At 49.7% G+C, this 12611-nt stretch overlaps 1 protein-coding gene across 2 annotated transcripts in view; it reads right to left on the bottom strand.

The window, feature by feature from the left end:
* Positions 1-12611, bottom strand: part of Lhfpl2 (LHFPL tetraspan subfamily member 2) — a 154099-nt gene that overhangs the window by 21632 nt on the left and 119856 nt on the right. For both annotated transcript variants that reach the window (XM_052743556.1, XM_052743555.1), the window contains one exon: positions 1170-1779. In XM_052743556.1, coding sequence (XP_052599516.1) covers positions 1170-1575 — 406 coding nt within the window. In that variant the 5' untranslated portion in view covers positions 1576-1779. The remainder of the gene's footprint in view (positions 1-1169; positions 1780-12611) is intronic.

Below are 12611 nucleotides of genomic sequence, written 5' to 3' on the forward strand. Positions count from 1 at the left end.
GCCCATTACCCCCAGCCTTAATCACAGCATGCAGTGCACTCCCACGATCTGAAGAACAGAAAATGTTATCTTATCAGCTGTTTGGAAAAGGACCTGTCATTTGATCTGTTTATTTGGAAGCAGCCTTGCTGAACTCAAGAGTTTGCTCTGAGGCTGAGTGGAGGTAGTTCCCATGGGGACGGCTGGTTCTCCACCTCTCCGGCTCTAGGGCTCAGCTGGTCTCCACTGTTGACCAGTCCAGGCCTGGCTTGTGCGGTGCTGAGAGGGAACCATCTGTGCTCTTCAACAGGGCTGAGGTAGATTCCTGCTCCTCCCTCCACTCCACACACACACACACACACACACACACACACACACACACACACACACACACACCATGGCTGAAATGCAGTACCCGGTTTAAAGTGGGAGTGCTCCCCTGTTCGGTCTACATTTGGGGGATGCTTTCTAACTCAACTGCACAAAGGCAGTCAGTCCCTCCAGCCTGGGCTAAGGGCTGCTGCCTTGGGTCAACCCTTTGGAGAAACCAGGGCCCACAGACCTCTTCTTACAGCCTCCCCTCGGGGATCACTGTCAAGAACTCAGGCTTTCCACCCATTTCCAACAAGCTCATTAGTGAGACATGCCCAGGAAAATGGAAGTTAGCTTGCATCTTCTGATCTGACTGCACAGAACATTCTGTCAGGCTCCAGGAGACAATTTAAGTGGAAACATCATTAAACCCAGAGCAGCTGATGCTAATCCCTTCCCCGCTGGAGTCTTCCAGGCCCCAAACTGAACTCACCGGGGTGAGAGGAACAACCTCTCTGCCTCTTAAGTGGACGCGGGAACCAAAGCAATGTCTTTCTGTGTTAGCAGAGAGTTCTTGCTGTGGCTGAGACTAGCTCTGATCAAACCCCTCAGATATGCCCGCTCCCCAACCCGGCACAGTTTTAATTAAGTGAGGAAAGCGAAAAGTAGCAACAGTTACTCAAACAAAACCCAACAACTCAGATCCGGAAGAAACAAGCAAGGAGAAGCGGCATGCAATGCCAGATTGCAATCCTGGGGCTTACAGCTGAAGGAGTGACCCCAAGCTAAAGGGACTCTGGCCAGCCCTCTTCAGGGGAGGCAGGGAACACATGCAGGGAGTCCCCAGCTCAGGCTCCTCCCCTCACCCCAGCACTCACCTGCGATTCCCTGCAGGAGCCCGCAGACGTTGAAAATGCTTTTCTTCATGATGCTTTGCACGCACATGGTGAAGACGGACACCAAGGCCACCACACAGAGAATGAAGATCCCCACGGCCAGGAAAATAGCAGTAGCCTGCCAGAAGCCGCTGGCGATGTCCCCGAAGCTCTTGGCGTAGGTCCCGCACAGTGTGTCCCGAGGGACTTGCTGCACACCCGGCGTGCGCATGCAGAGGATGCCCAGGTAGTGGGGCTCCGAGTCGGTGCCTGCCGGCTCGGCGCCGCGGGTCTTGGCTTTCCCGATCAGCCAGTCCGCGCTCATGAAGGCGACAAGCTCGGCAAAGGCCACTACGATACTCAGGAGGGTCCAGAGCATCGAGCGGCAGGTGACAATGACATGACACATATTGATGATCACGGTAGGAAAGCGAGGCAGGAGTCCACGGGGTCAATCCAGACAGACAGCGGTGAGATGCGACGGGGTCCGGGAAGGAAGTCGCGGCAAGGGTCGCTTAGTCCCGCGGTGCAAGGCGGCAGAAGGAGTGAGGTCCCGGTCCCGGGCTGGCGGCATTCATGCGGAGTGGGAAGTCCTAACGGCCAGCGGCCTCACCTATGTCCAGAGAGGAGGAGGGTGAGCGGCTGGCCAGGCCCCGCCCCGCCCTGCGCCGCCCCCACCCCGGACGCCCGCCCGCTACCTTCCCGCCCACCTTCCCGCGCTCAGCTCTCAGCTCCCAGCCCAGGGCACTTTCTGGATGCCATTGTTCCTCGTTCTTTGTGGCCACACCGAGTGCTGGGCCGTGGGGGACCTTATCTGGCTCCCACCAACCTTCTGCTGGGGCACTGGCAACCCGGGACCCGGCCCCAGCAGCCAAACATCACAGACTGCAGGCAGGACTGGCAGGGAACTTTGTCAATGCCCTGGCAGCCCCTTGTAAAGTTTGGGAGGCAGTGGCCACGCTGTGTTATCACATAAGCCAAGTTCTCTAAAACACCGCCAGTTTTTTTTGCTATTTAACGGCAGAGAGTAACGACCTTCAACAACAACCTGGAAATCAGATTACCAGCCAAGTATTCGGTTCCTAGCGGAGTAAGAATGTAAAGGGAAGTGATCCCAGGAGAAAGAACAGACAAGACATTGCTGCCTGAGCTTATTTCCCATCCATTCCTCACATTGTTTTAGAGAAGTTAATTTATGCTAGTTAAAAACTTTTCGAAAAGCCTTAAAGAGGTCATGACGTGAGAAAAGTCACTCAAAATGGTGACGGATGACCATTAACTGGGCATCATTACAGCTGGGTCCACTTGTTGACAACATAAAGTTGTCCTTGAAGAATGCATCTCTTGAACTGGCCTGAGTTTCCATTCACCCCAGGTCTTAGACTCAACATGCTCATTGTTCCTGATATCACAGAGAGCTCATTCTTGCTCCTGAGGACACATGACTTCATTACCAGAGGACTTTTGCCCCAGTGGCTCAACCTTCCTTCAGAGACTGAACCCTCGACCAGGGGTTGGCACTGCTGGTCTGCAGCCCCAGTTCTCCGTCCCCTCTCCAAGGTCAGGCAGGATCACACAGCTCCCATCTGACATCTGGGTGTATGGTCCTCTCTGAATGATTGCATCTCATTAACCGAGGTCATGTCAACGCCATGAGAACTACAAAGAGCCCCTTGAAACGCTGGGCTTGGGTGAGGCAGGCAATTGTGGGAGAGGGAGGGAAATGGGGAAATAACAAAGTCCACTGTCAAAGCTTAAAATGGCGGTTGGTATGCCACACACCAGCACTCTGCTTGCTGGCTGGCACGCCAGTGAGCAGAGACTGTACTCATCCTATGAAACAGGAAGTATTTAAGTTGAGTCACAGTAGTTACATGTTACTCCTAAGACACAGTCTGCATGATACTAAGGACCTATGTGCGTAAACTGCCAGGCTGTGCTGTGCCTGGTTAAGGGAGAGGTGGTGTGTTCCGCTAACCCTTTGGAATCCCTCAGATCTGGGCTCTATACTGCCTGGCCATGTGGATAAGTAACTTCCCAGTGTGTCTTCATCTAGAAATTGTACTGGCTGGTTTTGTGTGTCAACTTGACACAAGCTAGAGTCATCAGAGGAAGGAGCCTCAGTTGAGGAAAAGCCTCCATGAGATCCAGCTGTTTTCTCATTTAGTAATAATCAGTGGGGGGGGGGGGGGTCCGGCCCATTGCGGGTGGCCATCCCTGGGCTGTGGTCCTGGGTTCTATAAGCAATCAGGCTGAGCAAGCCACGGGAAGCAAGGCAGTAAGCAGCTCCCTTCCATGGCCTCTGCATCAGCTCCTGCCTCCAGGAACCTGTCCTGTTTGAGTTCCTGTCCTGACTTCCTTCAGTGATGAACAGCAGCGATGCTGAAATGTAAGCTGAATAAACCCTTTCCTCCCCAACTTGCTTTTTGGTCATGGTGTTTTGTTGCAGCACTAGAAACCCCTGACTAAAACAACAACCTACATGGAAGCTGCCTCTCCCTCATGAGACAGTTGTAAGAAGTGAACTGGAGCCTGTGAAAGCACCAACCCCACCCCCACCCCCACCCCAGCAGCTTTTCCCCAACTCCAGGGTCTGATGAGAGCTGACCCAGCTGAGGTGCTCTGTAGGCCAGAGGTCATGATGATGGAGAGACTGAACGCAGGCCATTTGGAGATGATGGAGCTGTCACTCATGTCAAAGCCTGCCTGGTGATGATCTCACTTGGTGCTTCTGCCCTGTCTAAGCCAAACTTCTCAATTCAACTGGAGAGAGAAGATTAGCATGAAGCGCAAACAGGGTCGCTCCCAAGCACTTCTTACCAAATAAATACTGCAGTCCTGAAAAGCCTTCGGAGAAACAATGGAGTTTCAACCGGAGAGTGTTTATAATGAAACCGATCATGCTGAATGAGAATGGGAAAAGGAGCCAGGAGGACTCCCTGGAGGCCCTGGGAGGCTGCACCTGCCCAGCCTGTTAAGTAGAGAGCCCTCTGGACAAACACACACACCGGCTGCTTGGAAAACCAACTTGCTATTACTTCCAGCCCTTGTCCCTCTTCTGTTTCAAATGGCTGTTCAGAATACATTTGTCCCCTTGCTGAACTGCAGGGCTCTGTCGTGAGCTCTCAGAGGGCTTGTACCTCAGTGGCAATGCCGAGGGTCAGCTGGGCTGCCCCACAAGCTCTGCTCTGAGTCAGGAGTGCGATGAGGCTGTGATCTCTGAAGAGAAAGGCTGTAAAACCTCAGGCCTGAAGGCTTAGGACAATGGTCCATGCCAAGTTCAAGGCAGGATTATTTATGGATCCACATGCTTCAGCTTCGAAAATAAAGCACTTTCTCCATCTGTACCCAAAGAACACTTCCTGTCCCCCCAAAACAAGGACTCATGCTCATAAGAGGACAGCTGAGATGAGGCTGCCCTTCTTCTGTTTTGAACCATGAGGTAAGAGTGGGCTCCCAACAAGTTCCCTAACTGCTGCTAACAGTGAACTGCCATGATATTCTAGGCTGACTAACAAGGCAGCTTCACCAGCTCCAAGCAAGAGTCAGGATAGCTGGGCAAGGGACAATCTGGGAACGCAGCAGGGGACTTGAGTAGGTTGTGTTCTGTGAAATGTCCCCATTTGGCTAACTGCACTGAAAGGCAGCCACCTGCTGAGACAGCCTCCCTGTCAAATGGGAAATAGATCTTCCCTATAGATCTTTGTTAACCACAGGGCCCAGGCTCACTACTCCTCAGCAGGGGCACTCTCTGCTCTTAACTGCCAGTTCTGTCCCCACACTGCCTCATAAACCACCTGGGAAAAAAGCCACTACATACATCTCCTGTCTAGGAGTCCAACCTCACTGTCACAGGCACAATAATTGTGGGTCACCAGGACAACCTCTTACAGAAAATAATGTTATAAAATTGCCATGAAGACCCCCCCCAATAAAAGTCTCTGGGGGTGGGGGTGGGCACAAGAGGAGAATGACTCAGGAAGTGACAATAATCCATCATCCAAACAGAGAGCTGGGAGGAACTTACAGTCACAGGGTGTTAGATCCTGTATATAGTCTTCACCAAGCTCTAACTGTACAAGAAAGATGTTCAGAGCTCGGGTGTGCACCTTAGAATATGAGGTCTCCAACTTTCCAAGTTCCTATCGTCAGGAGAACAAAGTGCACATAAAACCAGATCCAGGTGGTGCCCGCTGGCCCGCTTTCTTAGATTACCAGAACACATACCCTGGGACAAAGTTCACCTCCACCCAGAAGGCGGAAGCCGGGATGTCAATCAATGCTGCATTAGCCTACATCCCTGGCTTGGCAGAAGAGGCAGGCAGGAGAATGAGGTGAGGGCAGGGCACTTACCCACCCTGCATCTGCTCTTCAATTTTATGACGATAATGTCGAACACAGACATACAGGGGCAAGAATAGGCAAGGAGCATCTGTGTACCCAACACCAAGATTCAACATTTGCTGTTAACATCCCCCCTTATTGTTTTCCCGATCTAAAGCATATACACAAGAGTTGTTTTCTTTTTTTTTTTGAGCCATTTGCAAATGAGATGTCCTAATATTTCATCCCTAAATGCTTCAGCATGCACCTCCTAAAATAAGGCTATTTCCCACCTAGCGACAAGACAATTAATCCACCCAAGAAAAAAGTCTCCTTATATCCAGCGCCTCATCTATACTGCTCCATTTTTACGGTCCTTTTTCCCCTTAAAGCCACGACTCAATCAACGCTCATAAATTGCATTTGGCTAGTTTCTAGACAGGGATTGTCTTTCCTCCCTGACTCCCCACCCACCCCCACTTTCCCCCTGAAGACACTTGAGCTATTACTGAGTACCCAACAACCTGGGTTTGACTCCTTCTTCTTGTCCCGTAAACTTGTTTTCGATTGTCTGCTTCACAGAAATGGTACATTCACTCTCGGGAGTTCAGCTTAAGCACTTGCAATGAGAATTCTTTGGAGGTGACGCCCTCTGATCCCCATTTGGCCTCTCTGGGAGGGGGCAGCACTAGCACCAGACCTCAGAACCAGAACAACTTTATGCCTATCCATGTGCCGCACACACTCAGACATACACTTATGCACGGTGCCCAGGGTCCTCCCTAGGCTGATAGGGAACCGGAATCCATAGAGATGGGAGGCCGGCTCCTCAAGTTTGAGGTGCCCTTGGTGGATCCTGTTGTCACAGTTCTAAGATGGCACTCTGAAGGGAATGCCACTTCTCAGAAATGAGTTTTATCTCTCCTTATAACACAACCATGTTTTATATATAACCTATAAAAATTTAATTTAATTTAGGACCCTCAGACCTAAGAAGGGAGATAAACCCCAAATGGCCCCTCCCTGGGGAATGAACTTGAATTGAGAAGGCACAAGTCACATAGACAAAAGCTTTCTTGCAACCAGGAAGGTCATAAATGAAGAGCAGCCCGGGGGCCTCAGGAAGGGACAAACTTGGTGTCCTCTGACACTGACATTCTGCCCACCACTCCTGCCCCTCAGCAAGCAATGCCACACTGGGACCATGTGACTGGGGGGGGGGGGCAGTGCTTTTCAAAGCGTCATACACAGGCCTGAGGCCAACTCAGCTCTGTCAATGAAAAGCTGGGGTCTCAGACAGCCACAGTAAGGAATCAGATGTGGGCATCCGAATGATGACCACCACACCATCCAACCCATGGTGCCAGCTATTAGTCACTCAACCATGGGATCAGCACGATGCTGGGGTCACAGGGAGAGGGAGGGATTCTGGGTCTATTAGTAAGATGTGTTTCCCTTTGTTCTATGCCCTACTGAGATTCCAGGGTCCCTCGGCTCCAGTTTTGTGACCCAGCCCAAGGATAAGAAAGTGGCAAGTCAGTGGGCCAAAGAGAAGTGGCCCCAGGTCAGAGCTCTGGATAAGATGACTGACCCAGTCTTAGCTGATGAACCTACTTAAGGCAGACTCCGTAAGGATGTTCCCAACTCCAGCTTTCCTCTCTGAAGGGCTGAAGATGTACGGGTCCCTGGCCAGGGTGGTCCTTCAGGAGCCTCACAGAAAAAAATATACCATGCAGGTTTCCAAGCTCAAAGTCTAAGTAGTTCACATTGGAAATACCAAAGATGCTTTTCTGTAAGTGTGGAAGAATAAAGTACTAAATTAAAAATATAAGTGCCAATTAATAAATTTACTACAGTAATCTGGGGGCACATCTAACCAGGTGCCTCTGAGAAGATAGTATCTGTTTCTTGGTCCATCTTTGTATTTTTGCTATCTCCCCTAGACACAGGAAGCCCACAAGGGCTTGGCAAAATGGCCTTTATCCCCAGGTCTTCTGCAAGCACAAGATAGTTGGATGAAGCCAACTGCATGTGATTTTGTTTCTGAAAATGACAAAGATCCTCCAGTGCCACTTCCTGAAGGATGGCTCAGTCCCCACCTCCTAGAGGGGACAGGGGCCTAAGCTCCTGAGGCAAACTGCAGGAAGCCTACATCTCTAACCAGCTCCCACCAGATCCTGTCAGAGTTTAGTGAAGGCCAAGTCAGGTGACCACCGAAAAGACAAGGGGGTGCGTGACCCAGTGTGACCAGACACAGCCAGTGGCCAGCCACCTGTCCTCTGCCTAGCTCTCAAGCTAAGGGGAACAAGGGATTCTGTTAGCAGAGCAGCTGTTCTCCAGCAAATCCTGGGGTAGCAAGGGAACTCCCTGATAGCTTGGGACCTTTTCCTCAGAGCACAAACATGGCCTTCAGACCCAAGGTCAATGCCGGAATGAAATGCAAAGCACCGTGCACAGACTGCTGTTGTCTGGGATTTAAAATATCCTATCAGAGGAGGTGTTTCAAACTTTCATTCTGATGACCCCATAAAACATACTGGTTACAGAAAAACAGGCATCCAGACTTCGCTGAAGGGTTAAACGCACCAGCAAGTGCATTTTCTTTGAGCTGAATGTGCTCAGCACCTACCTGCTTTGGCCAATAAACTTCTTCAGTCCCTAGGACAAGTGTCTCCTCCTCCCATCTCTGACCCTCTGGGAAGACACGGAAGCTGGGTGTCTCATCTCGCCGGAAGATTGTGTCCCACCCACGCAGGGATGCGTGCCAATGTCTGGAGGCACTATTGCCTGTCACATCTTTGGGGAAAGAGGTGTTCACGCTACTCATTTCTCATGATTCAAAGATGCCATTAGCTGTCATACAAAGATAGCAAGGATAATAAAGAATTGTCCTGTGCTGGTGTCGGAGGTTTGGATCTAGAGGAGCCTTGTTCTGGTGGCTTCCCACAGTTTGAAATGTATAGATGCAACTTAAAACAGATTTCTACCATCGCCACACTGACTTCCAGTGGTATCTCCTGTCCCATAATCTGGACAGACACGACATTTATTGCAATCCATGTCATTTTTGCTAGTCTGCATGTTTGAGAAACAGGATGACAGGAGGGTCGGAACTGTCTTGCCAGAAAGGACTGTCCAGGGACAGGGCTGTGCACCCTGCCTCTGCTTCCCCTGGAAAATGCACTGAACTTAGCTTTTCTTTTCAGTAACCACGATCCTAAGGCAAGCATGGCTCACACACCTATAATCCCAGCGACTGGGAGGCCAGAGCAGAAGATAATGAATCTGAGATCACTCTGGTTATACATACATACATATGAGCGCGCGCACACACACACACACACACACACACACACACACACACACACACACACACACACACACCTAAACTTTGCCTCTGAGCCCTGCAAGTATGGTCACAGATCTTCATCTACACACACACACACACCCCTAAACTTTGCCTCTGAGCCCTGCAAGTGTGGTCACAAGCCTTTACACACACACACACACACACACACTCTCTCACCACCCTAAACTTTGCCTCTGAGCCCTGCAAGTATGACCACAGGCATCTCTATCAAATTATCTTCGCCTCTTGACCTGGGGTGGGCCACTTGGTACATGCATGGAAAACTCCAGGTATCAGGATGGACCAGTAGGCAATGGCTACATGCTTTGCCTGCATCCTGGCCCTCCGTGAACCCAGCTCAGTTCTCCCCTGTACAAGAGGCTTTCACTGCCTGCTATACTTCTCATGGTTTCAGCTGTCTAGAAGTCACTCTTTCCAGCAGTTCCAAACATTCTCATTCTCTTGGGTACGGAGCACCCGGGAGCTGTCATGACCTCCTGTTTACGGTCCACTTTGTTTTTTAACTCACCAGCCCTGGCTAACCTCAGACCTTTCTAGAAGCCCAGACTCAACCCCTCTCAAGTGCAGCCTGCTTCTCTAACTCCTCTTTCATGACGGCACACTGTCCCTTAGGCAGGATGGCCCCAGACAGCAGGGCTCTCACTAATCCTATTTTCTGAATGATTCTTTCTTGAAGATCACTTGCGTAGTCTGAACTTTCCCTTTCTACAGATGCCCATTTAAACTCTTAAGCAGGCTGGGTCTTCCTCAGGGGGTTCCCAGCTGTGTCTGTCCAGGGTACGACTGAGCAAGCCAACCCTGCAGGCAAGTAGCCAAGTATGCCTGAGCTAGGGGGCATCACGGCCGCCCTTGTGCCTCCCTGGGTCCAAAGCTACTTTGGGTTTGCTAATGAAGTAAAAAGTGAATTCCAAGGACTGCCTTTTCTACGCCACTGCTTTGTATCACTTTAAACCACGGGTATTTTTCTACTGTATAATGCATTCTGTATCAGGCCAAAGTGTTAACGTGACCTCGGGTGTCATTCCAGGATCAAAAGGAAAGTAAGAGCAAAAAGGTCCCATGGGCAGGAAAAACAAGAATTTGGAAAGCAACTCTGAGACGCAGCAGAGGGCATGCTCCATGTGCCCCTGTTTAAGCTGCCACGCTCCAGAATAAATGACCCCAAGAGAACAGTCTAAGGGGACAGCTGGGCAGCTCTGTGCCCAGGGAACACTGACATCATCTGCAGAACAACTGCAGGCTTTCTGGCCTCTTCTGTGCACAGGCAGAAAGAAATACCACTGGTTCAGACACAAGGCCAGCAGCCGCGTCCCTCCCAGATACTCCACAAGCCCCAAACAAGATCAACAGAGAGGATTATGCCATCTGTTGTTTCTGAGACTCTCAATACAACCCCATCAAACACCAGAACATCTAGGGATCAGCTATAACAAGAGGCACTCCCTGTCTGGAAGCTTCTCAAACAGCTCCCGTAGAAGGTGACACAGTTTTTTTTTTGGCGCGTCCTTGCCTCCGAGGATGGTATTTTTCCACCCTATTGACTGACTACAGGTTTGCTTTGGCCCTTCTAACGTTGACAAGTGGCACATATCAGTCCTAATCTATAGTTTACAGGCTGCCCCTGCCCTTGGCTATGATATCAGAGGCTCCTCTATCTGCTGTGTCCCCAGCAACACGAATCAAGTGAACACACAGTGGTAACCAAGGCCAACCTCAGCTGTCACCAGTGCTGACATTTTTAGGGTCACTGCAAGCGCCACCTCCTTGACAGACAGCTTTTCCTTTCACTCCCCATTCTTCCGAGATATCAGTGGATCAGTCATGGCCACCTCCTGCCCTTGCAGTCAGGGCTGCCACTAAGAAGTCTGCTTCTAGTGCCCGTAGTCAGGGTGCTGTGTGGATTCCCCCATCAACCCTGTCCCCCCACTCCCCTGCCACACACACACACACACACACACACACACACACACACACACACACACCTCAAGAGAACAGTCCCAAAGACAACTCAGGGACCATTTGGTACCACATGTCAGCACAGAACAAGACTGTAGGATGTCCCAGAGGCCAGCCTCCAACATGGCGCAGGCCGCATCTTTCTAAGGATTGGAGACACCTAGGTCAACAACTAACAGAGGGAGACGAGAAGCCACCAAGGGAGTAGTAAAGACAACTAAACTGTAGAAAAGGGAGCCAACCACAGGGCAGCATTCAGAGACTGAAAGTTGAGCCCTAGGTAGAGGTTAACTATGGCTACACTCCCTACTTCTCCACCTCCATCATAAAATCCTAATAATCCCTCTGAGAGTACCGTCATTTCAGAGGTCAGGGGAAGAATGTGCCTGGAAATGGTGGCTTTCCATCAGACAACCTTCATCAGCTCAAAAGGTTACTACACTGCAAACAATTGCCTCCTTATACACAGTCCTTTGTTTGCTTATGGCAGTAATTTGATATCACTTTATTAGCTCAAAATGTTAATTTGGAAGTATACACAGACAGTTAAAATACAGCAAAAATGAAAATTCCTTCCTTCTGTCTTCACTGCCTGATACTGAACAAAAGCAAGTTCAAGTAGTTAATATGCAGCCTGGCATCAGGGCCCAGGTCCCTGGTGGCCATGAAAAAAGGAACAGGTATGAAAGAAGTAGGCAGAAATCTCTTTCTAAAGTAGTAACGAGGGCCGGTGGTGATGGTGCATGTCTTTAATCCCAGCACTCAGGAGGCAGAGGCAGATGGTTCTCTGTGAGTTCGAGGTCAGCCTGATCTACAGAGCGAGTTCCAGGACAGCCAGGGCTACACAGAGAAACCCTGACTCAAAACAAAAAAAAAAAGGAGGAAAAAAAAAAGAAAGTGGTAAAGGGGGCAGACTATCAGCATGACCCACAGAGAGGACCTACAACCTTCCAGCTCATCTCAGAAGTTTCCTGGGAGGCAGCCTACAACACAGCAGAGGTCTTGACCTGGACCCCATTGAGCAAACCCTCCAAGCATATTCCAAAGCCACCAATCTTACCCAGGCTCACTTACAGACTCTTTGCAGAGTGGCACATTTCTCATCACCTGCTTGCTCAAAGACAGTATCAGCAAACTGGACCTAATGACGGAAGACAACCCATATCAGCAGGGCCCAGAGCCTAACTGAGATTTACCCAGGGACAATGCTAGTGACTATCTACCTTTTCTTTTAAAACCCTTTGGTTCTCTGTCTGAGGTCATTTCTGTTTCTCAGTAGCAAGACAGAGCAGTAGTAGAATGTGAAAAGGAATAACACAAAGCAAAGGGCTGAAGTCTAGTCTCGGCTTGGTACCCACTTCTGAGTGTGTTGTTGAAATAAACGGTCTCTGTCTTTTATTTCTCATTCACATGGATACTAGCTTTTTACCTCCAAAGACACAAACTCCAGCCTCAGACCCCAGAGGCCTGCCTCACATGTCCATACTGCTAAAAGCCACAGCAAGCTCTGTGAAGCTTTTGAAAATAGCCCAAGTCTAATGTGCTGAACACAAATGCAATAAAGAACAACACACACAAAGGTGTTCACAAAAAGGCTCTTATTTATGTATTTAAAATCTCTCCACTAGTTCATCTCTGTCAGAAATTAAAAAAAATTAATAAAAAATTCAGTGATCCTGTATAATGATATATATGGATATATATGTGTCATATTGGAATCCACTAGATATGCTCACTAAAATATATAGAAATACTCTGGGATGTTGGCCACGCATATACAAATATTCGTGATGTAC

This window comes from Peromyscus californicus, unplaced genomic scaffold (assembly GCF_007827085.1).
Source record: "Peromyscus californicus insignis strain IS unplaced genomic scaffold, ASM782708v3 Scaffold_18__1_contigs__length_77618521, whole genome shotgun sequence".
Lineage (NCBI taxonomy): Eukaryota > Metazoa > Chordata > Mammalia > Rodentia > Cricetidae > Peromyscus > Peromyscus californicus.